This window comes from Choristoneura fumiferana, chromosome 5 (assembly GCF_025370935.1).
Source record: "Choristoneura fumiferana chromosome 5, NRCan_CFum_1, whole genome shotgun sequence".
Lineage (NCBI taxonomy): Eukaryota > Metazoa > Arthropoda > Insecta > Lepidoptera > Tortricidae > Choristoneura > Choristoneura fumiferana.
The window spans coordinates 9,165,627-9,191,758 of NC_133476.1; the positions used below are offsets into that span (position 1 = coordinate 9,165,627).

The 26,132-nt window shown below is 38.4% G+C and overlaps 1 protein-coding gene across 2 annotated transcripts; it reads left to right on the forward strand.

Annotated features, from left to right (window-relative positions):
- Positions 1-66: 66 nt before the first annotated feature.
- Positions 67-26,080, forward strand: LOC141428059 (spatacsin). 2 transcript variants are annotated; one of them, XM_074087766.1, is made up of 15 exons: positions 69-154; positions 277-478; positions 3,350-3,764; positions 3,956-5,841; positions 7,068-7,250; positions 8,282-8,464; positions 10,712-10,994; positions 11,479-12,408; positions 12,674-12,999; positions 13,500-14,036; positions 14,446-14,736; positions 15,156-15,382; positions 21,924-22,127; positions 23,483-23,629; positions 24,275-26,080. In XM_074087766.1, the coding sequence occupies exons 2-15, from the start codon at positions 302-304 to the stop codon at positions 24,345-24,347; spliced, it is 5,862 nt and encodes a 1,953-aa protein (XP_073943867.1). In that variant the 5' UTR covers positions 69-154; positions 277-301; the 3' UTR covers positions 24,348-26,080. The 2 variants fall into 2 exon arrangements, with proteins under 2 accessions (XP_073943866.1, XP_073943867.1); XM_074087765.1 differs by having other exon boundaries at positions 67-478.
- Positions 26,081-26,132: the final 52 nt, after the last annotated feature.

Consider the following 26,132-nt stretch of genomic DNA (forward strand, 5'->3'; position numbering starts at 1 on the left):
ACAGCAAGGAAAGAAACTACAAGTTAACAACATTTTGTTGCCTTTTTTTCAGAGACCTGAGACATGACAACACTGTTGTTTTTGAGTTTTTGACGTGACCAGTGACGGACGAAACTAAAAACAAGAATAGAATTAAAATAAATTGATTTGATTGGTACCGTCTTGGTCGTCGTAAAGTTATAATTATTATACTATAATACTCATAACAAGAAAGAAAACTGAGATTGTAGTTTATTGTGTTAATCTAATAATTCAATTATGTTTTTTTTGATCTAGACAAAATCAAAATAGAATCGTGAAAATGGAGGGGTTGACTCAAAATGAGAAGATTATATGGTCGTGCTGGGATGAAAAATCTCCCCGTGATGTCGTTCGGGAAGCAGCTGCTAAAGGCAGTCACATTAATCTGGCTGTAAAATACTTGATGCACAAAAACTCTTGGAATGAGGCCACAGCTAAAGAATGGTTCATGGCAGAAGTGAGTCTTATTTTATTTTATTTTTTAGTTTCAATGCTTACTATTTCTGTGCATTCACTTCTCAAGTTAGTCTTATAAATTTTTGCGTACTAACTGGGTGCTTGAATTTTTTTTTTATCAAAACATTTGATAACAAGCTGATGCTGATGAACAAATGAATATTAGTTGGAAGAAAAAAATGTATATATTATGTGTAATGTACTGGTTAAATATGACTACTAAAGGACCAAATGTAAAGAACTCTGTGATATTGTGTGTGTTAGCGTGATAAGTCCTGTTTGTGGTATTTTGACTAGGAATAAGTTTTGTAAAAAATATTTTTTTATAGGAACTTGGTTTGCTGACTGTATTTTGTGTAACCATCAAACATACATTGTATACCAAATATCAAGCCAATCTGACCACTGGAAGTGGGTTATGTTCGAATTTCATGATTTGACATGGACAAGTAGGGTTGCTATTTGCCATATATCAGGATTTGTCTGGTCATGTCCCGATTTTTGACCCTTTGTTAGGATTGCGGCCGGACTTACCAAGTATCCAGATTTTTAGAAATGACCTCATTGAAAAAAAAATTGTTTTCATAATACATCAATTACACTGTTTTATATGAGTGAAATGATAAATTAAGTAGAAACTAATCAACAAAATTAATAATATTTCTTTCAAAGCAATTTAACATAGGATAAATTATAGCTAAAGATATTTCAATCAATTATTTGTTCAAAACCAGTTACAATCTAATTTTGTCATTTGGTTGCAATTTCAATTATTTATCAAAGGATGAAAACCAAAAAGTTGTATACCTTAATACTTGCATTAGATTACTATTATTTTTTTCCAATGTGCCACGAAAATTAATCATACATTTGTATGGATAATTTACGTGTCACAATGAAAGTGTCGCGGCGCAGTGCTGCGCCGGCACGTCCTTCAACCTATGTCAAATCTCTGTTACAAGAAATGTCAGGACTTTTAGGGTGATGTCAGGATTTTTGTCAGGACTTTTAATTTTTTCATATGGCAACCCAAAAGTTAAAAGTTTGTTATTCCCACTACTTCCCATCTTTCACTCTTGCAATGGGAAACACATGTGCTTCCACTTAATAAGATGTCATAAGTGTGTTACTCCATGTGTCTAAGTTACTGTCCTGTTGCCTCCATTTACCCTTTATACTGAAGGCAGGGATGGGATAAAAATGGGAGTTGATACTGTGTTTTATATCAAAGAAATATCCCTGTAAATATCTTCTGTCTCAGTCAATCACTAATTTTAAATAATTATTAATCTATACCTATAAAACAGTACTGTGACTGACTGACTGACTGACTGACAGACAACGCACAGCCTAAACTACATGTGCTAGGGACTTGAAATTTGGCATACATGTACCACGAGTGTTGTAAAGGTGCACTAAGGAAGGATTTTTCGAAATTCCCACGGGATAGGGAAATATCTAAACTTTTTTCGTTTCTGTTTGTTGTTGAATCTCTGAAACTATTGAGCCGATTTTAAAATTCTTTCAAAGTTAGTAAGCTACACTATCCTTAAATGACATAGGTTACTTTTTATCCGGGATAATGCAAAATTCCCCCGGGATACAAATGAATTATTTCAATTTCGGAGCTGATTTAAAAAATTCTTACATATTATGTGATATGACTATCCCCAAATGACAAAGGCTACTTTTTCTTCGAGCTGTTGGTAGGCCACCAACAAGATGGAGCGACGACTTGGTTAAGATCGCGGGATCGCGGTGGATGCGGAAAGCACAAGACCGGTCTGAGTGGAGAGCCTTGGGGGAGGCCTATGTCCAGCAGTGGACGTCTTTCGGCTGACATGATGATGATGATGATGATGACTTTTTCTTCGGGAAATTACAAAATTCCCATGGGATACAAAAAACCGAATTCAACTTCAGGGCTGATTTTAAAAATTCTTTCACCAATAGAAAGCTACACTATTCCTCATTAGTATAGACAACTCTTCTTCGGGAAAATGCAAAAATCCCGCGGGATAGAAATAAGTGAATTCAACTTCGGGTCTGATTTTAAAAGTTCTTTTACCAAAAGTAAGCTACAGTATTCCTCATTGACATAGGATACTTGTTTCCGGGAAAATCAAAAATTCCCGCGGGATAGAGATAAGTAAATTCAACTTTGGCAGTTGGCACTGCTTTTAAAAATTCTTTCATATGATATAATATGACTATCCTCGATTGAAAAAATTCTTCCACTAATGTATATACACTATTGCTGATTGGTATAGATTACTCTTCTTTGGGAAAATGCAAAATTCCCGCAGGATAGAAGTAAGACAATGCAAATTCGGAGCTGATTTTAATAATTCTTTCACTAATAGTAATCTGCAGTATCTCTGATTGACACAGGCTGCTTTTCTATGGAAGAATGCAAAATTCCCGCAGGATCGAAATAAGTAAATTCATCATTGGGGTTGATTTAAAAAAGATATTTTACCAATTGGCATATGCTACTTTTCAACATGATTTTTGGTATAAAGATAGTTTATGGATCAGAGAGTGACATAAGTATGCTACTTTTTATCCCGGAAAAACGCACAGTTCCTGAGGGAGCAGCGCGCGGTAACCGAATTCCACGCGGGCGTAGCCGCGGGCAAAAGCTAGTTTAAAAATAAAGTTCTTTAAATCTGACTTTTTTACAGAAATACAATTTTTCTAAGATTTTTATTCACACAAACCTTCTGACAAAAACAAACAACAAAAATGAATTAACCACATATAGGTGCAGACATTCTTAATGCACGAACAGTCAAACACACATTTCTTTGATTTATTTATGAATTAATTATTAAGTTATTGAGATAACCACACCATACTTTGTTGCATTTAGGTCAGAGCCTGGACAATTCAACTATTGATGCGAAAACAGATATTCAAAGTGCTTCATGTCCTAAATAAAGTGGAGATAAATCCAGCGGAGCATCTCATGACCCTTGCTGCTTCCTCACCAGAGATAGAATATAGAGATTTTATTCTTCAACACTTGGAGAAACTTTCACCAGACATGAAGGGGGAAACTGTGACAAGGTGGCATGAATTTAAAAGACATTGGAATTTGCTGCGGTACTTAGAGAAAGCATTTGAATGCGAGGGTACATTTAAGCAGAACAAAGTTTTTGGTACAGGCAAGGACAGAGTGTTTGTAACTGAAAGTGAAATCAAAGCCTTGACCATAGAAAAAATTCAGAACTATACTGCTCAATGGAAAAGTAAAATTGCCTCTTCATTGTTTCTGGATTCATTTGGTATTGTTTATTATCTATTATCTAATTGCTCTGTATGTACTTAATGTAATTAGTTTGCCCCAATTGAAATGATATATTTCATGTTGTTAAGCACTGATAAGAAAACAAAATGAGTTTATTACACATTACTATACATTATGTCATGTTCATTTTAATATATTTTTTTTTAATAATATGTATTTTTTTTGCAGAATTTTCTTTGTTGGAATTCTCAACACCATTAGAGATGTGGAATCATTTGGTAGAACAAAACAAAGCCATGATTTTAATTCGTTGGATCACCCTGCAAATGTCAGAGGTGGTGAGGGACATGAATGCACGGTATAACTTTTTCAACAATGAAAGTTTTGTGAAGAAACTTCTAAATGTAGATACTCAGGGATTCCCAGATGAAGTTCTTGATACTTTGGATGAGATCTTCCGCAAATGGACTATCACCAGCGAGATGATTTCCAACATAACAAATAGCAATTGTTTTGAATATACTAAAATGTGTATTTACGACACTCTGTGTTCTTATGGCATAGTTAATGAAGATGAAAGCTCTAACTTGAACAAAATAATTGCTAGATTAGCTCGAACTCAGAATCTTAAACTTATTGATGATATATTCACGGAATCCTGTTCTAATATTACAAAACAAGATTTCTATGTAGAATTAGCAAAGTACTGTGTTAAAAACAAGTTGTATAAAGTATTGACTATGTGTGTTGAGGGCAACATATTGGATACAGATCTCTCTAATGTGGAACAGGAAGCTAAAGATTGCATCAACCTGTGGTTGTTATTTAAAAGCATTGAACAGACTTCAGACAGGCAGAGCCATGTAGTGCCGGTATACAAAACTTGCCAGCAAATAGCTAAGGATGACATAGACAACTACATTTGCTCCAATCCTCATCTTGTCCTCGGAATGATTTTACTGGAAGAAAGCGCTAATCTATTTGATATATTTTCAAAAGATGAATTCATCAATTTCAAAGACTTTAAATTACCAAATAAAGGATACAAGGAAAAGCTTCCACATTTACACAATGTTTACAAAAAATATTTAGACACAAATCCATTTTACGAATCCAAAGATGTGAATGTGTATCAGCTGCTCTCTGGCTATAGAGGGCTTGATGTTTCGAAAATTTTTGAATTCCAATTGATCAATCAAAGCACTTCAACCGTAATCGGCGAAAAGACCGATAGACGCAGTTTAGGCAGCTTGCTGGCCAATGACATGCCAGTCAATGTTAGCTCCGTTAAAGCATTATCGCAAAAAACAGTTGATATGCCAGATTTTGCCAACGAGAAACTGATGAAAAGATACGGTTATGTGGCGAACCTGAGTCATATTTACTATCTGAAGCAGTATCGTCCGTGTAATGCGAGCCAGGCGTTTGTTGTTCAGCAGTATCAGATGTACAACCGGCTTCAAGATAAGAGTATAAAGAGTGCCTGCTGTGAAGCTCACGCCGTAGCTCTGCAGAACTGGGACGATCCTGCGATGGTCGCGTGCGCCATATCTTTCGTGGCCATGATCGGCTGCAACCCCACGAGATGCAGAGTTCACATGACCGCAGCTAGGATGATGAAACAATATTTGGTGTACCAGAAAGGGTGGAATGCAGACAAAGCGACTAAAACCGTGAATGATTACATGTCCAAACTGATCCAAAGCAGCGACGACGCCGCAAAAGATATTCTCGAGAATCTCGAAGAGATTACTGTAAATACTTTGAAAAGCAAGGAAAATGAAGATGGCGAGGTAGAGATGTCGGTTGTACTCTTCGAGTCACAGACGATGATAAAGTTCGCAGTGCTGCACAATTTACAGCTGCCTGAAACTATACTCAGAGGATTTGTGAAGAAAGGCTCCTGGTTCAATTTCCTTCTATTTGGCGACGTCTTTCGCTATCCATTGAGCCAAATGCTGAAGCTGTCACAGGAATTTGAAATGAAATCTTACGCGGAACATTTGAAATATATCATGATGAACAGAAATGCTGAGGATGGATCAGATAAGGATCTGAAACTTAACTCTAGTAATGGGCAGAGAAGATTGACCAGACTGAGCTCCTCTGATATGGTAAGTTCACGTCTAACATTTTTTGAATTGATAGGTTACTTAGTTTAGTTTAAATGAAACTGACATAATTATCTCGATCATAATGGCCGAAAGGGCTGGCTTTGGAAGTCGCAACAGCTGGGGCCTAGCGCTGCTGGCAAACACCGATCAATCAATCAACCATTTATTTGCGATAAAAACATTCTTAAATGCATGCAAATATACAGTTTTAGATGAGACATAGAACATTATTTTATATTACGAATGAAATTAGAAAATAAATTCTAAATACAATGTCAAATCAAAATACAAATATCAAATCTCGACTAGATGGCCAGTCCAATGCCGATTATGTCCCCTCAAAATATGTACAAAAATACATTTTTTTTTAATTCTTTAGTAAGTAGTAACATAAATCGACTAATTACATTGCATTACACTTAAAATACACGGGTGTAACATTTGAACTAATTTAATGCTACAAAACTGATAAGATCAGCAGTAACTGTCCTATTGAAAAATTTAGCTTAGCGTTCCTGCACTACTCATAGGCACAGTTTGTCTCGTCGGGATTGAATCCAAAAAATATTTACTATTGCATGGTAAGAATAGTTGACAAAGAAAGACTGGACGATAAATTGCAATTAAGTGTAGGCTGCGTTAAAACCAGAGATGTGTGAGGATGTGTTCCGAGGAATGTGTTTTTCATGAACCAATAGGAACGCTTTATTTACCTCTCCTCGCTCCGCTCAGCTGTTTCCACCGGAGCTGTGCTGTGCGAGGATAGGCAAATGAAGCGTTTCTATTGGTTCATGAAAAACACATCCCTCGCACGCAACACATCCTCGCACATTTCTGGTGGAAACGCAGCCTTAGGGCGAGGCCGCACTACGGCTAAACAGTGGCGTAGCTAGGCGTGGGCGGAGTTGGCCCTCGCCCACGGCCTCGCATTTAAAAGGGCCTTACGAGGCCTCTTTAAATGTGATGCGACCATAGAAAAGGGGTCTCGCTGATACGACTTCGCCCACGTCTACATTAGTCCACGCTACGCCACTGCGGTTTTTACCGCGTGACTTTTTTATACACGTAAACTTAAAACCGCCAGTGCGGCAGTTTGCATCGGTTTACTTGATTCACAAAGTCACGCGGTTAAAAACCGAGGCGGTTTAGCCGTAGTGAGTACCTACGGCCTGGACCGTATGTTTGGTCAAGTCAAGTGCAGTGATATGATAGTGTTGTTTGCGCAGAGTCCAGTGGGCAGCGGCGTGTTCGAGTTCCCGTTGCGCGGGGCGGGGGCGGGGGCAGGCCCACGCGAGCTGTGGGAAGCGGCGGCGGCCTGCCACGGGCCCGAGGACCCGCCCGCTGCGCTCTCACGCGCCGCGCACGCCGCCCAAGAGCCGCTGTTGGTGCTGTTAGCCAGCTGCTACGAGGTACTCTAAAACAGACTTTACTTTAAAATAAGTTTTTGTTAATAATACAAGCTTTTTTGCTGACTGTACTTTTGCCCCTGTTTATCAAAGTAGGTACTCTTTAAGACGATTCAAATAAGTCCAAACAACCACATAGGGTCACTCGCGTTGCCCCCAGCGACTGCCGATGCCGGCTGTCACCTTGACCGCCTAGCAACGCCTAACAAAGCCTATCAATTAAAAAACTCAAAAAAAAAACGTTTTTTTAGATTTGTAGTTATAGCAGCCACGGCAATACATTGTCCGTGAAAATTTCAAGTGAATAGCTATTACGGCTCAAGAGATAGAGCCCTGTGACAGACGGACGGACAGGTAGTCAGACAGACAGCGGAGTCGCAGTAATAATAATTGTTTTTAAAACATTGTACAGTGGAGTTCATAAACTTGTGAGCAAACATTTGATTTAACAATAGAGTCGAGTTCAAATATTTTTTCATCACACTTGCTCGTAAATAGTGTCGCAACATGTAGGCTACCTTGGTTGCAACCCCCCAAATAAAACCCTCGACTTTAATGTGCTTGTCATGAAACCCGTGGTCGGTAAATGAGTCAATGCCCGTACTGATACTGCTGCGCCGTGCCCGTGCGCGCGCTGCTGCAGGACCACACGCACACGCACGCTGCGGCGCATGCTGCGGGAGGGGTAGGGGGAGGGCGGCGCTGCCACGAGCGCAGCCTAAGGTATCGCCAATATTTGGAAGAAGTATATTTTTTTCTTTTAGAAATATAAAATTTTACTCGCAAATGTGATGAAAAACATTGTATGTCGCACGGGTGGTACTAGAATTACGAACATCGACTCATTAAAGCCCTCAGTCTTCGACTTCGGGCTTCTAATGGACTCTCGTTCGTAATTCCTTATTTACCGCCCTTAAGACACAATGTACTATTGATCAAATTGTTTGCTCACAAGTTTATGAACTCGACTGTACGGAGGCATGGAACCCTTCATGTACGAGTCCCACTCGCACTTGGCCGATTTTTTTGCTTAGCCAAACGCCGTGGAGGTGCTCTGGGCGCAGTGGGTGTCGGCGGCGCTGCCACGAGCGGAGGCGGCGCAGGCGCCGGCTGCGCAGGCGCCGGTGTCCGCCGACCTCTTCTTGCAAGTCGCCGAGCTCTGCCTGCGGAACGGATACGTCACGACACTGCATGAGTCCATGCTTATATTCATGCCGGTAAGTACCTACTTGATATTTTAAGTAATAATAAATAAATTTATTCGGGTAATTTCGCCTATATACCTTGCAATCAATTGCGGTGGACTGCGTTATTTACCAAAAATAAATAAATTAGACAGCAGTTAAGCAGGTGTGTAAGACTTTGTTAGTTCGTAGTAAACTCGTTTTGGTTCATATTCGTCCCTTCATTTGTTATTTTTAAGGTCGATTGCGGTAGACTATGTTATCTACCAATTCTACCATAACTTGGACAGCCGTTGAACATATTTTTAGCACATGTTAGTTTCGTCAAGTCCGTCTGTCTGTCTGTCTGTCTGTCTGTCTGTCCGTCCGTCCGTCTGTCCGTCCGTCCGTATGTCACAGGCATTTTACTCGAAAACTATAAGATTTATTTCAATGAAATTTGGAGTACAGATGTCTTGTCAAAGCCGCTATTTAGTTTTGTAGTTAAATTATAAAAATAAGTATTTATAGGGGCACATAGTTCGACAGCTCTTTTGAAAGGATAGTAAGGTTTCTCAAAAAATTTTTTGATTAAGTGAAGATTTCCGGAAATAATCGCTCCCAAAGTAGCAAAAATTGTGTTCCCCTAAACCGTTTGTCCAAAAAAAAGGCAAAAAATATGGAAAGGTAACGCTTAATAAATACTTTCAACGAAAATTAGTTTCAACATGATCGGATATACCGTTTTTGAGTTATTGCCGAAAAACTGCGCTTCTCAACAAAAGGACATAAGTGCCGTGAAGATACGCTCTTTTTCTGGTAATAGATTTTAAGACTGTAGTAAGTGTTTTAATGAGGGCTATCGCGTATGAATTCGCCGCTAGAGGCGCTAGTGTAGCGTGAGGTCTCCGAAATGTCAAATCTCATAGTTTTTGAGTGAGCTACGCGGGTTTATTTATAATTAGAATAATTTTGTGAATATTTTGCGATATCTGAAATTAATTATGGCAAATATGCGTTCCGGAGCAATGAATGTCTGTGTTTTGAGACAGTTTTGTCTTTCGGAAACCTTTGTCATTCCTTTTTTCCGAACAAAACGGCGACTATGGAACACTGTGGCATGCTCGATATTTTTATGGTACGGTTTTAAGGTGTATTAAATATGATTTGAATCTAAACTTTGTTTTCACGCCCGTAATAACAGACTTTGAAAGACATACTTAAAAACCTCACGCAACAGTGCGCCATCTAGTGAGACAAAAAACGATAGCCCTCATTGTGTTATAACGCAAATAATATTACTTGATTTTTTTCGTAATAGCTACGGAACCCTATCTTGGGCGTGTCCGACACGCTCTTGGCCGGTTTTTAGGGTTCCGGAGCCAAAATGGCAAAAACGGAACCCTTATAGTTTCGCCATGTCTGCCTGTCTGTCTGTCTGTCCGTCCGTCCGTCCGCGGCTTTGCTCAGGGACTATCAATGCTAGAAATATGTAATTTTGTACGAATATGAATGTAAATTATGCCGACAAAATGGAACAATAAAAATTACAAAAAAAAATTTTTTAGGCGTAAAGTGGGGGTGATTTTTTTTTTCTCATCCAACCTTGTAGTGTGGGGTATCGTTGTATAGGTCTTTTAAAATAATTAGGGGGTTGCGATTTTTCGATTCAGTGATTTGTTTGCAAAATATTCAACTTTTAAGTGCAATTTTTTATTAAAATCGAGCGTCCCCCTCCCCTCTAAAATCTAAACCGGTAGGTGGAAAATTTTGAAAGAAATCAGAATGGTAGTAAGCACGTAGTAAGTATATCAAACTTTGAAGGAAAACTATACCAGCTAAGTTTGCTTGAGAATTACTAGTAGTTTATAAGTGTAAATAGCAGCCTAAGGTATAAAATATATCTAAACTTGGAAGATTCCGTACAAAATACGAAATTACTTATTTTTTTTCGTAATGGCTACGGAACCCTATTTTGGGCGTGTCCGACACGCTCTTGGCCGGTTTTTTTTTCATACACAGTATGGGCGTGACAAAACTGACTCATAAAAATTTGTATGATAAAATGGGGACATTCGGGGAATCGATTGTGCTCTTGATTCTGAGTAGAAAAAACCATATTTAAAAAAAAAAAAAGAAAGGGTACACTTTTTTTTAAAACGCCCGCTTACGAGATGTAGGTACGATTTGTTACGATACTGCACGAGTACATTATTATACTTTATCATACCAATGTATCATTGTATAGGCTTTACGCTAGTTTTATTAGAAGATATTTCCAATCTAATGCCTTGTTTTTAGGAAAGTCCTCTCGCGTTGCTGACAGCATTCCTATGCCGTTGCTTGCACCAGCGCATATTCGACGGGCAGACGAGCAAGCAGCTCGCAAGTTTCCTGCAGCACTGCCAGCGACGCTACAGCGTCGACGCCACAGGGCTCTCTAGCCGGCTGTCCAAGGAGGCCTACCAGAGAATAGCCACGGTGCTCGTCAAGATAGCCCTCAGTCAGGGCTTCGATAGTGCGTTTCATCAGAAAGAGTTCCTCAAATGTCTGGCTGTGGCTCAGTTCGGGAAAGGGTTTTCAGGTAAATTCATAAACGTGGCTTGGTTATTCGCGTGGCTTATATTTAGTAAGCTTACTTCACTTAGTTGTATGCTCCTTTTCTGACCCGTTATTTATGTCTGTGGATCTATACATGTATGAATAAATGCCGCAATAGATAAAGAGTACCTAAAGCCAAGTCGGTTTAGCCGTGCTACTAAAGTCAGTGGGATGGGAAAGTGGGATGGGAAAGTTTACTTTGTATAGTTATTATTTTTAAAATTATGTATGTATTGCCGTGTGCGATGAGTTTGTTTATCCCGCGCTCACAGGAGATATAAAATATTACGGTATCAAAACTATCCTATGTCCTTCTTAGGGTCTCAAACTATCTTCATGCAAAATTTCATCATTCGATTGAGCGCTTTAAGTATGAAAACATAAACAAATGCGCTCACTCACATTTATAATATTAGTAAGGATAATTTGTGTATCTACTATTTATTGCTACAACTATTGTTTTCCAGTCCCATCTCCGAACTTTGTAACACTACACGAGATCCTGCAGATATCAATGCAGACGCCGTCGGTCGTGAACGTGTCTAAAATGCTGCAGGACGATTCCGGGCAATACTTGTTGCAGTGCGTGGAAACTTACACTGGCAACAGAAACTACGATGTTGCGCTCAAGATAGCTAAGCTAGCCAGTGTCCCGGTCAACGACATTTTAATGGCCGAGTGGGCGCACAAACACGAAACGCTTTTGTTGAAAGACGACGGCGTCGACGACAAAGAATGGACTATTTTCATTGCGCGCTGCAGTGAGGCATTCAAGAAAGCAGCGGTCACATTCAGTGATGCTACGGACTTCCTGGTGCATTATGTGAACGAGATCCATGACTCGGTTCAGAAGTTCTACGCCTACAGAATCATAATGAGCTGGTTCGAGGAGAATCTAGAGTACGGGCGGAAAAGAGAGCGAATAGAGCATCTCATGTGGGACGCGTATTTTAAGTGCGAGTCTCAAAACGAAATATTCCTGAACAGCTATCAGAGCACTTTGCATTTCATATTAAACGGGCAGAAGGACCCGGCGATGTCGAGGAGAGTAGGGGTCGTCGACACGGAGAAACCTTTCTCTATGGAACTGCGAGAGATCGAAGTTGAGTCAGACGTGGGTAATATTGAGGATGTCGTTTTTTTGGAAGAACCGGAGGCGGTGGAAAACTGGAGGAAGGTCATTAATCTCCTCCTTGAGTTGAAGTTGCTGGTGGATGCTTTCCGCCTGTCTGCTTTGTTTAAAACTCCTTCTGAATATATGTTTAGGAACCTACCGTGTCCTGTGCAGATTCTTAGGACGTGTATCAAGTTGGCTGAAGGCACTTGCTCTCCGTATGAACTGCCACAGGAATTGAGATTGGTTATCTCGTCACCATTCTTGCAAAACAAACTGAACGGTAAGTGCCTGTTTACTTTACTGGTTTACTTACGATTAGTCTACTTATTGCCTCTACTCTTCTGAGTACTTTTTAATTTTCAAATGATTAGCAGTCTATCAATATAATCTCATTGCAACTTTGGCCAAGTTACCTGCATAGAGCTCAAAATATTGGAAGTAATTTTAAACAGTCCAAAGTGATTTTATGTGTTCTTTTTAAATCTCTTGCTTTTCGCTCATTTTTTTAAACAATAAATTATTAACAGTAATTTATGGTATTTTAGTATCAGGTACATCAGATGCCAGCTTCGAAGAGCTGGTAATCATTCAAGAGAAACAAGAGAACGTGGCAGAAGCCAGTTGCCAATTGGCCGGCAGAGAGGATGCAGACAGGCTCACCGCTTTAGAGGCGTTGGCAGCCAGAAGCGGGCTTACCATCGCCAAGCATATAGCCTCCTATTACCGCATAGCGCTGCATATAGGCTGGCAGTATACCACAGTGTTGAAGTACAGGGGATTGGCAGTGGATTTCATAAATCTAGTCAGCGGACGTACGCGTATGTCGCTGGCGAATCTCGTGTTCAGAACTTTTAACATTCCGTCCAAACAGGTACGTAAAAAGTCTTGAACTATTAAAATATTGATGGTTTTTCTGTGGAAATCTGCACATACCTGCAAAGAAATTAACTTATGTGTGTGAAGTTCCACCTCCGCACGTGGCCCGCGTGCACTGCGGTGGGACATACAGTATATAGGCCGAGAAGACATGACTCCATGAAAGTACTGGTTCTTATGTACTAGGGATGATAAATAAAAAACGTTCATCCGTTTTGAAATGTATTTGGTTAATAGTTTGCAATTGTTTTCTATTAATTAAAGAGATTGGTGGGATTACCCTTTGATGCAAATATGCAACTGTACAGTCAACGAAACTGATTCACGTACCAGGGTGGAACTTTTGTGCTACTAATTTCATGTTGACATCTGCCAAAGAAATCATAGCGAAATTGGTTATGAAAAGGTTCCACCCTGCTACGTGATTCAGTTTCCTCGACTGTACTAAGTACTAATAAAAGTGAAAAACACTGGTCTAATAAAGAACCTTTTCAGATTGCAGAATACCTTTGCCGCGAAATTGTAGCGGCGATCATATGCCCACATTTAGTGAAGACTTCGACATTCCGTCAAAAAGAGCATTTTCAATACACACTGTGGGGCTACGTCCTTAACTCAGATATCGAAATGTTTCTAAACATGCGTCCAGACTGTTGCAGTCACATCGGAAGGCTGATCCTCGATCACCTAATGGCTTTCAGGAAGATTTATAAGTCTAATACTGTTGCTGTACCCGAGAACACGTTGGATGACAGCTGTTTCGATGTGGAAACTTTAATAGACGAGGAGTATTCTAACGTGGAAGGTGATGAGGTAGAGTCAGCTGTGACCGACGGAGGGACACTAAACTCTGCGGAGACTGCGTCTGTGTACTCGGCCGTGTCAACTGTGTACACGGTTGGCAGTAAACTGACGCGCGACACGAGGAGGAATCTGTTCGATGTAATATCGCGGAGCAATATTCACATACGGAATGAGATCAAGTCGAATATCAGGAAGATTACTAAAGGGGCTAAACTGTCCACGAAACAGGTACGTTAGGTTCCCACCAAAGATTTAATCCTAAGAATTTCTCGATTATGTAAAATGAGATGAACAAAACGGATAATTCTGGCCACACTTGACATGTAAGAGAAGGGTATTATATTTATATTGGAAATAAACATTTGATTTTGTTTTGACAGAAGTATTCACTCTTTGCTTGTTGCCGAGCGACAATTTTTTCATACTAAAAGACATTCTTCTCGCTACTCGCTGAATTTCGCTGATTCTGTGGCCAAATTTGTCATTAATATTGGTTTGATATTTCCAATTTAAATTAGCAATTTGAAGTGCCAATGGTCTGGCCATATCTGTAAGAATCAACAACCAATGGAGTAAACGAGAGCGGACTGCTATAGGCTGATGATGATGATGCTGAAATAAGTTAGTAATTTTTCAGGTGAACATAATATCGATAGAGCTACTAGTCCTCGCGCACGAATGTTTCTCGTGCGCGTGCGACACGGAGGGCGTGGCTGTGGTGCTGCGTTCTGCGCAAGCGCTGACGTCGCAGCTGTTAGCGGCGCGCTCCTGGCGACTCATGGTGCGCCTGCTGACCGGCCTCGCCAGATACACGGAGATGGCTTACGTGTTCCAAGCATTGAGGGATAACCACCAGTTCGAGTTCCTATTGGGACAGTTTGACTTCATGCTGGGACAGCAGTCGGATAAGATTACGGAGTTTAAACAGGTATGTAATGTGAATTCTCTAAACTCTTTTTTTTTTTCAGTGCTTAGTGGGTTAGATGACTAGTTGAGATCGAAATCTTGAACAAAATCAGGATGTTGACTGTTTTTGCCAAAAAAATAATTTTCTTACAGGTCAAATTCTTAATTACAAAGAAGATCCGAAAACTAACTTGTCAGAGCTAGCTGCATTCAATAAATAACTCAAATATACCGCAACTAGAGCTCGTTAAAAAAAACAATAAAGAAGTGCTTTAGCCGGGTCTTAAACCTATGTCTCCGCTAGTCCAGGTCGTGTGCTATGCTGCTACAATACCTCAAAGCTTTCATGTCACGGCAAAATTTCCCGATGTGTTCTCGAGACAGTTACTGTACAATAACACAGTAATACAGTATGCTCTACATAAAATCTTTTTATTTTAGGGTCTACTAGATTACCTAAAAACCCACTGCCCCGGCGACACGGACACCTACATAATGGTGGCTCTACACTTCAACATGTACGCCGAAGCGGCGAATGTGAAGCGTAAGCAAGCGCTCGATCTTATTAACGATCTAGAGAAGCTCGCTATTGAGTCGGCGCCGAGAGGGACGTCGAGGAAACCGAGCCAGCCAGAATGGATGCAGATACACGACAATGTGGTGACGAGGTAAGCTTACTTAGATTGCGTTTGGATAACAATCAAGAAAGTTGTGTATTTAGACCCGTAGGACTACGTTTTGAGGCTTCAAAAATATTAAAGTTGTTTATTTTTCGCATATAGCTTCCGGAGCATTTGCCCAACCTAATACAAAAAATTGTGTCATTTTGGGTGCCTGCATAAGTAGAAATTTAGGTATTAGTGTTTTCCATTAGTATTGGACGAAAAAAAAATTAAAGACGAAAATTTTACTTTCTTATTAATATCTGAGCAGTAACTGATGTACATAGGCATTTTGTGTCATATCCATCCACGGGAATCCTGATTTTTAACCAGTACCTAACATGTCGCCCAACTAACTCTAAAAGAATATTACAGTTTGTTAAAAAGATGTCAGACGTTTTAAAATACTGATATCTGTTATCCAAAATATTTTGTGTCAAATTCATCCACGATATTTATAGATATTTTTTTTTTTAATACAATACCCTGTAAAACCCACAAAAGAAAATTCAAGTTGTTAGAGTTTATGTGTTTTGATTATTAACGGTGTAAAAAAACACTATTCATAATTTGTGTCATTTTCATCCACGGATTCTCATTATTTGAAAAAAAAACTACCACGAAACGTTTGTTTATATTACCCGCGGCTTCGCACGCGTAATCTGACAGTTTAATTGATTTCGAGATTTTACTGAATTCTCATGGGTAATCCCAAAAATTACATCATAGTTATCATTGACTTTGTATTAAAAACAGCTGTGCAAAATTTTATGAATTTAAGTCTAGCGCTTGTCATTTCGAGATTTTATGCCTATCCCATGGCAATTTTTTACGAGATACCTACCTAATAAGTTTTAGTTTTTTTTTGCTGATTACTTTTGGTTGACTGTAATTTCATTGTATCTAAACAACACTTCCGTACCAAATTTCAAATCGATGTCATTAATCACTGAGGCGTTCCCTTCTGAGGAGACGCTCCTGGCTGCTTTACCAAGATGTTACTACCAGATACCGGTGTGAAGTAAGCGGCCAAAAGTTAGCAGCCGATTATAACCCAACCCAATTAAGAAGTTTGAGGTTTTATTTGCATTTGTGAGGTCTGACAAAAACACACACACACTAGTTGATATATGATACAAACTAGTTTATATTTAGTAGTTAGTATGACACAAACAAGTTTATATTTATGGACAAGTATTCAACCTGAACGTCTGGTGAAGCAAGAGAATTATTGCCAGCTACACCAGATTAAAACAAGCAGCATTTAAAACTTCGAAACTAAAATGAAAAAAAAAAACACCAACATGGAAATGCGAACCTCTTCAGGTCTTTCCATAAAATAACACTGGATACTAAATGCTTTCTACTAAAGCTGCAACTGCTAACTAACCTCAACTAGTCTAGGAGCCACGCCCGATTTAATGAAAGCGGTGTATTTTTTTTTGTAATAAAATGAGAAAAACGACATGTTGCAAATAGCAAATACGAACCTCTCCAGTATTTTGTGGCATGTTATTACGCACGTTGAGAGCTTTCGATCAACGCTTCAAGTGTCCAGTAACCTCATTTTAGTTTTGAAGAAAAGGTAGATTTAAAGTTAGCGGCCGAAAATAATCACAACAAAAATAAAAAAAACATTGATTAGAAAACGTGTTCCTTCCAGATATTTTATTAATACGATTATGCATTTGAAAAGATTTCCATCAAATCTGAAACTGCCCATAACCAAAGCCTAGTACGGGAGTTACGCCCGAATAAAAGTAGGCGGCCGAAAAATTTTGCAGTAATATGACAAAACGACCAACTTGGAAATGCGAACCTCTTTAAGTCTTTAAGTCTTTAAGTCTTTCCAATACGGGATACAAAGCTGCAAGAATTTACTAACCTCATCTAGTTTAGGAGCCACACCCGATTTAAAGAAACTGGCGTATTTTTTTTTTGTAATAAAATGAGAATAACAACTTGTTAGAAATGCGAACCTCTCCAGTTTTTTTCTGGCATATTATTACGCACTACGCCTACTTTTATTCGGGCGTAGCTCCCGTACTAGACGTTGGTTATGGGCAGTTTCGGATTTGATTGAAAGCTTTTTAAATGCATAATCATCTTATTAAAATTTCTGGATGAAATGCATTTTCAAATTGTTTTTTATTTTTATTTTAGTTTTTTTTTTCGGTCGCTAACTTTAACTCTACCTTTTCTTCAAAACGAAAGGAGATTAGTGGACATTTGAAGCGTTCATCGAAAGCTCTCAGCATTCGTAATAATATGCCAGAAAAAACTGGAGAGGTTCGCATTTCCAACATATTGTTATTCACATTTTATTACAAAAAGAAATACGCCGCTTTTTTTTAAATCGTGTGTGGCTCCTAAACTAGATAAGGTTACTAAACTCTTGCAGCTTGTATCGAAAGCTTTTAGTATTCAGTATTATAATATGGAAAGATTTAAAGAAGTTCGCATTTCCAAGTTGGTCGTTTTTTTATATTACTGCATACATTTTCGGCCCCTACTTTTATTTGGGCGTAGCTCCCGTACTAGATGTTGGTTATGGGTAGTTTCGCATTTGATCGAAGCTTTTGAAATGCATAATCATATTAATATATAATATCTTTCTAGATATTAATATAATATCTAGGAGGAAGGCGTTTTCCAATCAATGTTTATTTTATTTTAGTTGTTTTTTTATCGGCCGCTAGCTTTAATTCTACCTTTTCATCAAAACGAAACGAGGTTACTGGACATTTGAAGCGTTGATCGAAAGCTCTCAGCGTGCGTAATAACATGCCACAAAAAACCGGAGAGTTCCCGTTTCCAAATTGGATGTGGCTCCTAGACTAGATGAGGTTAGTTAACAGTTGCAGCTTTTATAGAAAGCTTTTAGTGTCCAGTGTTATTTTATGGAAAGATTTGAAGAGGTTCTCATTTCCATGTTGGTGTTTTTTTTTCATATGGTGTAGCTGGCAATAATTTTCTTGCTTCACCAGACGTTCAGGTTGAATACTTCTCCCTGAATATAAGCTAGTTATTGTGTTTTTGTCACTCTTATGAACACACAAATGCAAATAATAACTTAAACTTCTTAATTTGGTTGGGTTATAATCGGCCGCTAACTTCACACCGGTAGGATTGTTGACGCTAAGCGCTGCTATTTTAGATATGCAGTGACGCGATAGCCAGGTTTTAGAGCTGGGCATACAAGACCATACAAGACACCCAGATACAAGATATCCATCTTCCTTTAAGTTCGAGTGAGAGAGAAGGGGCTTAGGGGCTAGATCACATCCTACTAATATTATATATGCGAAAGTTTGTATATCTTGATGTTTGTTACTCAATCATGCTTTAACGGCTGGGTAGCATTAGCTGAAATTTGGGATACTTATAGATATAGATATCGATTTAAATTAACTATATATATGCGTGACGACACGACACGACACGACAGATAAATACAAATCCGACTTTAGCGTCATAAGCAGGATCCACGTCAAATTTCGATCATTAGAATTTTCGAACTTAATGCCAATCAGTTAAAGTTAACATTAGTTTTGTCGACTAACATACCATTTCTAAATTTTTATATAAAATACAATACAATACAATGACTCTTTATTGTACACCAAAAATAGTAAGCGATACAGAACAGGTACACAGAATGAAAATGACAAGGGTAAACAACAGGCGGCCTTATCGCTTAAGAACGATCTCTTCCAGGCTTAGAGCAACGCGGGCTTCCTACCGGAAGGGAGCAACCTTAGCGGTAGATTACCTTTAAAATAGTTCTGGCGTTTGTTGCGGGGGGAAATGTGCATAAAAGTGCAGTTCGGCTTATTTAGATGCAAAAACAAAACTGCCAACTGACTGTAATGACGACGTTAACACATAAATAACCCAACAATACACTAATAATTCGTTTACAGATGACTCCAAACTAACACATTGACAGTAACATGATTAAGTCATCGCTTTATCGCTTATGCGATTTATCGCTTGACCGATCCGAAATTTGTACCGCTAGGACTCGATGTTGGTAAACGAATCCGACAATAATGTACGTCTTTGTTGTTTAAATGTAATTAAATAGCAATAATACGATAACAATTTACTTCCATGTGAAATGTAACACTATAATTTTGCAAGCTTGATGTCCCAGATCTCTTTTTACAGCAGGAAACTGAACAATTCGATATTTTTAGCACCGCCGCGTTCACTCGCGCTTCTCGATTCGGTCTAATAGTTTGAAATCCGAGCGCGCCTTGTTTTATAAAATTCGTATGCCCAATTGGGCTTGTACTTTGACAGAGAGGAACGCGTCGAATGGCTACTCCCTTCCGCCCGGGTTGCTCTAAGCTTCCAGGCAACCTTTTTTATATATAACTATCAGCCTTTTTGATTCTTAAATTAATGTACCTATTATTTACATACTTAATTATTTGAATAGGTACTACATTCAGAGTATGCAAAAAAATAAAGTTATGCAATTTGTTTATTACGTAGCGGAGATAAAAGTCAGTCAATTCAATACTCATTAAGTTATATAATAGGCGAAGTACATAGTTTAAGGCCAGCGAAAAAAAATGAAAGAGTTAAAAACATTGCAGGATCGCTATACTCGACAACAATGTCGCATTTAAATTTTATTATTATCAAGTCTCAAACTTGGTCACGGTAATATCTAAGTTGGCACGAGTCAGGGCTATTACGAAACTCGAAACTTGAAGTTCGTGTCGTGCGGTCCCTCTGACACTTACAGTATTTAATACGAGAGCGAGAGGGACAGTACGATACGAACTTCGAGTTTTGAGTTTCGCAGTAGCCCTGCTGTACCTACAGCCAATTCAATCTGGTTCCAGAAAAAAAAAACATCTAGCAAATCAAAATAACAAAACAAAACAAAACAACTGATACCTACCCATTAGGTATCAGTTATTTTGTTAGAACCTCGGACTTTTTTTAATGTGTGTGAAACAGCTCGTGGTGTTTTCAGAGGAAAAATACACCTGCAATTTTGATATAAAATTAAATATCGTAATACATTTTGAGAAAATGTTTATATTAGTCTCGGCTGGAATACTCATACTCGCGTTTAATACTCATACTCAGCCAGCAATTGCCTACTTACATGCGACGACAGTACTTGTATTATCTAATATGAATGCTTCCCATAGATGAAATCGTACCGAACGAACGTGTTTGCGTGCTTATGCCTCCCGTCGCCCCGCCGCTTGACCGCGCGACCCGTTTCGACCGCAACCATTTGTTTTTATGTTTTATTCATTTAAATATCGTGGGCGAAAATGACACAAATTTACAATGTCGATTTATCATGCATTTATGATATAAAATATGTGAACTCTAATGACTATAATATTTTTTTGAAGCGTTTGTAGGTTAAGAAAACAAAATAATTTAAAATCTTAAAATTGCGTGGTCTAATTTGGCACAACTTTTTTTTATAGGCGTATGTAAGTAATCTGAAATAGGAAATAAATATTTCATAAACTGTAATTTTTTTTTTCACACCATTTTTACATACTGTCCATATAACAGTTTGCACTGGACGAAAATGACACAAATTTGGTTTACATACTCCACAGGCTATCCTAGATATGATGCCATAATTATTTTTAACTTTAAATTTATTTTGCGAGATTTATTCAAATAAAAAAAAAAACAACCACAAATCTTCAAATTGCTGAAAATGCAGGCAACAAAAATGACACAAAACGCTACAATAAGCTTCATAGGTACGACTGTACCCACAGGCAAAAAATAAGAAACTTTAGAATTCTTGAAACTTAATACCTCAAAATAACGTAGTCCTATCGGCCTATATTAGCGTAGAGGTTTGACCTATGGCCTCCCAAACAGTGGTTCGTGAGTACAAGTCCGAGAATTTTGTACGAAATATAAGCATTTTTACTATGCGACAATTTTTTTTAAGAGTGAAAATTTACCTTGAACTTTGTGAAAGAAAACATTGCGTATGTGCGGAGTTCTGAATCCGCACTGGGCAAACGTAGGAATTACGGCCCATGCCCTCTCATTCTGAGAGGAGGCCACTGCCCAGTAGTGGGACTGATATAGGCCGACATAATAATGATGATGATGAATAATCAAGGGTCGTTAGCAGGGACTCATTTATGAATTTAAAACTGAATTGCAAAGCATACACACTGAGAACGAAAAAGTTCACAGTCTACAGATGACACTAGGATGCTATGCATTGTAACTTGTAACATTGAAAGGAAGTATAATACGAAGCAGGGTTAGAATTTTCAAATTACGAGCGTTTTCTCGGCTCTTGGAAATCATATGTGATGCTACTAAAAGCCTTTGCACACTGCGGTTTTCTTTCCATAGAGGAGCCATACAACTCGCTTAGGTATCGCGTTTGTATCCATACATACGCGGTGTGGAAAGGCCCTATGGCAACTATAGGTTCTGTCGTCTTTGGTTTTCTTAATTCTTTAATTTACCTATAAACGCCTGCCCTTTTATCTACTCTTTCTCGTTGGTCTTCAATGGTGACATTATTTCCCAGGTCTATGCTAGAATCGGCTCTGAACCACAGCACGGACGCAGCAGAGCTGTACCTGCAGGGTGGCTGTACCGGCTTCGCGGGGGAAATGGCGGCGCTCGCGCAGAACGTGGCCCTCCAAATGTCGCTGCTTAACGCCTCGCCCACGCGCCTCGTGCTCAATAAGACAACTGAGCAAATGTATAAACTGGTCGCCGAGTATCTTAGGCAAGTGGATCCCCAAGTTTTCGCCGATTTTTTAGGGTTCTGGAACCAAAATGGCAAAAACGGAACCCTTATAGTTTCGCCATGTCTGTCTGTCCATCCGCGGCTTTGCTCAGGGACTATCAATGCTAGAAAGCTGTAAATTTGCACGGATATATAAGTAAATTATGACGACAAAATGGTTTAACTAAAAATTAAAAAAAAATTAAGGCACCTTCCATATACGTAAAGTGGGGGTGATTTTTTTTTCTCATCCAACCCTATAGTGTGGGGTATCATTGGATAGGTCTTTTAAAACCATTTTACTCAGACGATTTTTCGATTCAGTGATTTGTTTGCGAAATATTCAACTTTAAATTGCAAATTTTCATTTAAATCGAGCCGGTGGGTGGAAAAATTTGAAAAAATTCAGAATGGTTGTAAGTATATCAAACTTTCAAGGAAAACTATAACGGCTAAGTTTGCTTGAGAATTATTAGTAGTTTATGAGTAAATAGCAGCCTAAGGTATAAAATACGAAATCCTTAGAAAAATATTACTTAATTTTTTCGTAATGGCTACGGAACCCTATTTTGGGCGTGTCCGACACGCTCTTGGCCGGTTTTTTTTCTAAATTATTAATATCCCAACTGTTTCATATGGCCGAATGATTTATGTTTCTAAATCTGTGAACTATTCAGGATATATTTCTAAACTATCCTGTTGAACCCTATAGGTTAAGTTAGATTTATAAGAAACCTGAAGTACTTACAGTTTTTAAAAGCTTCTCTGCCGTAGTCGGAACTAGCGGGGCTGCCGGGGACTTGGGAGCTGAGTAAATTGCGCATAATCATCATGACTGGAGGATTGTCAATATGCTCGTCATGCTTGGCAAGCGGGTTGGCGAGTGCAGTATATGTAAGGTTTCCAAGAAGACGCTGCTGCTCATCTTCTGGTATTATCCCTCAGCTGGTTTCTACGGGCGGATAGGATGGACAACATTCTAAAGGCTCAGTTTCATTGGTTCTAGCCCAAGACCGTCGATGTCACTTTTCACACTAATTTACCTACTTAGCTTCTTATTTGTATAGTGTATACGTTACTTATTTGCATATAAATAAATTCTTTATCACAAAAAAAAATCTGGACCTTGATAAAATTTTAAACAGCATTCTCGGACCCTACTTAAAACTACCTGGCTTAGGGCATTCGGGTCTCACTAGTTACGTTGCGAGTTGTCGACTTGTGAGTTTCACTAATTATTATACATACCGCCTGTGAGGAGGCACCACTCGCCTCCTCACAGGCGTGGTATATCGACCAATGAAACAGCCACGCCGGCGCGGCCACGGCACTTTTCTGATACAACTTTTTTTTAGCTTCATGGAAGGCTTGGTGCTGCTGGCGGGGCGCGGCGGCGCGGCGTGGCGCGAGCTGGCGTATCGCCGCGCGCTCTCCAACGACCAGGCATATTTGCGGGACTGCGCCGCGTACCGGCCCGACGTCGCGCACGACTTCCTTGCCAGGTCCGTACCAGGCTATACTACGGAGTGCAAACTTCGAACTTCGTATCTTGCGGTCCCGCTGTCGCTAAATAATATTTAATACGAGAGTGAGAGGGACGGTACGATACGAACTTCGATTTTCGAGGTGTTCAGTACCTACACCCAAGATCTAATGTTTACTGGCTGTACCGTTGAACAAACTGATTTATGTACCAGGATAGAACGTTTTAATAACCAATTTCACTATGATTTTCTTGATAAAAGTTTAGGATGTTAACATGACATTAAAGGTTCTACCCTGGTATATGATTCAGTTTGTTCGACTGTACATGAAGTCAGCAATATTCTTAAATATACCTAATTTTTCATCAACATGTACTCTTCTGTCTTGCTACGATAGGATCGACGGGACTCATAACCGCTGGACACCCGTGATCTTAAACTCTAAAATCAATGACAGCGCTTAAGTTAATTGCTCAAAAACTAAGAGAGTCGGGCATTAAAAGTGACGTCCATTGTTCAATTTTGGATAGTAAGGTTTAAACAGTAAACTGTGTCAACAAGAGCACGAGTTGTTGTAATAAATTGCCAGTAATTTTCTGTATTCATTTTATAGATGGATTTTATTATTTTTTATGTCTAAAAAATCGATCTTATTAATTTCAGGTATAAGACAGAGAAAAACAAGACTGTTGCGTCCCAAGCTGCCATGACGGAGCTACGTAATTTATGCAGGTGATATGCATTCAAGTAATTATACATGGACATCTATGTATAGACTGCATGTTTCTTACAAAATCAACACAAAATTTGTTCACAGCGCGGATTTGTGTGTTTGCCGTAAGGTACATTATACTCGAGTCTAGAATTAGGCGAACCAACTTGACATTTCATTACACACCAGTGCTGTATTATCGATATTAAAAAAAAACTTACGAAATAATAATAAATGAAATCTTTTATTTGAAAGATTTCTAAATAAATTATAACATCGGGAAGGACGCCATCCGCCATTGTGTTTTATTGACATTTGATATATGTCACTCGACTTAACTGCCATCGGCTTGCTTGGAACTATTTCCGATATTGTGAAATTTTCGTTACGTTATTATTTGTTGTTATACTTTTTGTCGTTTTCAGGCGTAAAGTTATGAAAATAAAGTCAAAAAGTGACAAACATTTTTATTCCGCGTCTACACAAGGTTATATCGACTTTGTATCGACATATTTCTATGCCTGTTTTTGTTTTGCTATGTCTGGTAACATTTTCAGTTGTCAATCTAGTTCGCCTAATTTTGGACTCGAGTAAAGATGTCAATGTAAATCAATGTCAATGTGATTATACCACATAAAAGTGAGCATTTAAAATAGTGCTATTAACGGAGCAAAGACGTGCGCAGACAAACACATCGCGTTTTTCATATTTACAGTAAAAGAGATGTATACATATGCTTTTTTTTCGTTGGTAATTTCGCGGAAGTCAAGACATTTTCTTTTTGGTACATTTCATGAGAAATTCCTTCTATACGTGCTGTTAATATAAACTTATAACTTTATTTTTGCGTTGGATGTTAAGAAAGAGACAACATTTTACCTTTTTTGGAGGAATAAATGAGCAATTTTTTTGTTTTGACGCATGATAAAGAAATGAAATTAAAATTGAAATAAATAACCGCTGGTAGAAATATAACTATCTTTCGATGTGATTAGATCTCTAATGTAACATACATAATTACATAAAAGAAGATATAGGTGTAGGTATTTTCTTCTTTTAATTGTTATGGCTTCGTAACCAAGTATAAAAGTTGCAATATAAGCGTACCAAAAGTTAGAGTTTATGATATTATATGTACCTTGTAAAAGCATATTAATCAAAAAATATTATTGTTACCCTGATTACAGATATCATGATTAAGGAGCTAGAGCTAGGTTTAAAATAAAATTAAGTAATTACTGTGATATTTTCTTGACTGATTAAAAGATTTTATTATATTTGTAATGAAATAAATGTATAATCGATTTATAAAATGCATTTTTTCTTTTGTTTGAGCAACGAAATTCCAATTTATTCACTAAACGTTTGAAAATATTTGTCTATATGGAGCTATTACAGTAACAAGTTATAAATTGCTGGTTCAATAACTTCAATGCCAGATAAACTCATGTTTTATTGTATTGTTCATGGAAGATATTGAATGTGAAAAATGTGGCTTACTAATAAATAATTATCGAACCATCAAAATAGGTTAAATCATAATAACAAGACAATATTTTTACTTAAAATATATTTTAATATAAATTAACACAAACCCAACACAAGACATTGGCTATCCTAGCACTACTTTACGCGAGAGATTATAGAGCCCTAATTTAGGGTACAAAAAAAAAGAACCTCAGTCCTTCTAATACTTGAACAACGCTGTCCAGTACCACTGTAAAAAAGAGACGATCAACCAAAAAGACAACATTACATATACATATAGGTACTCAAAGTCCGGTAGAAAACAAACAAAACATGGATATA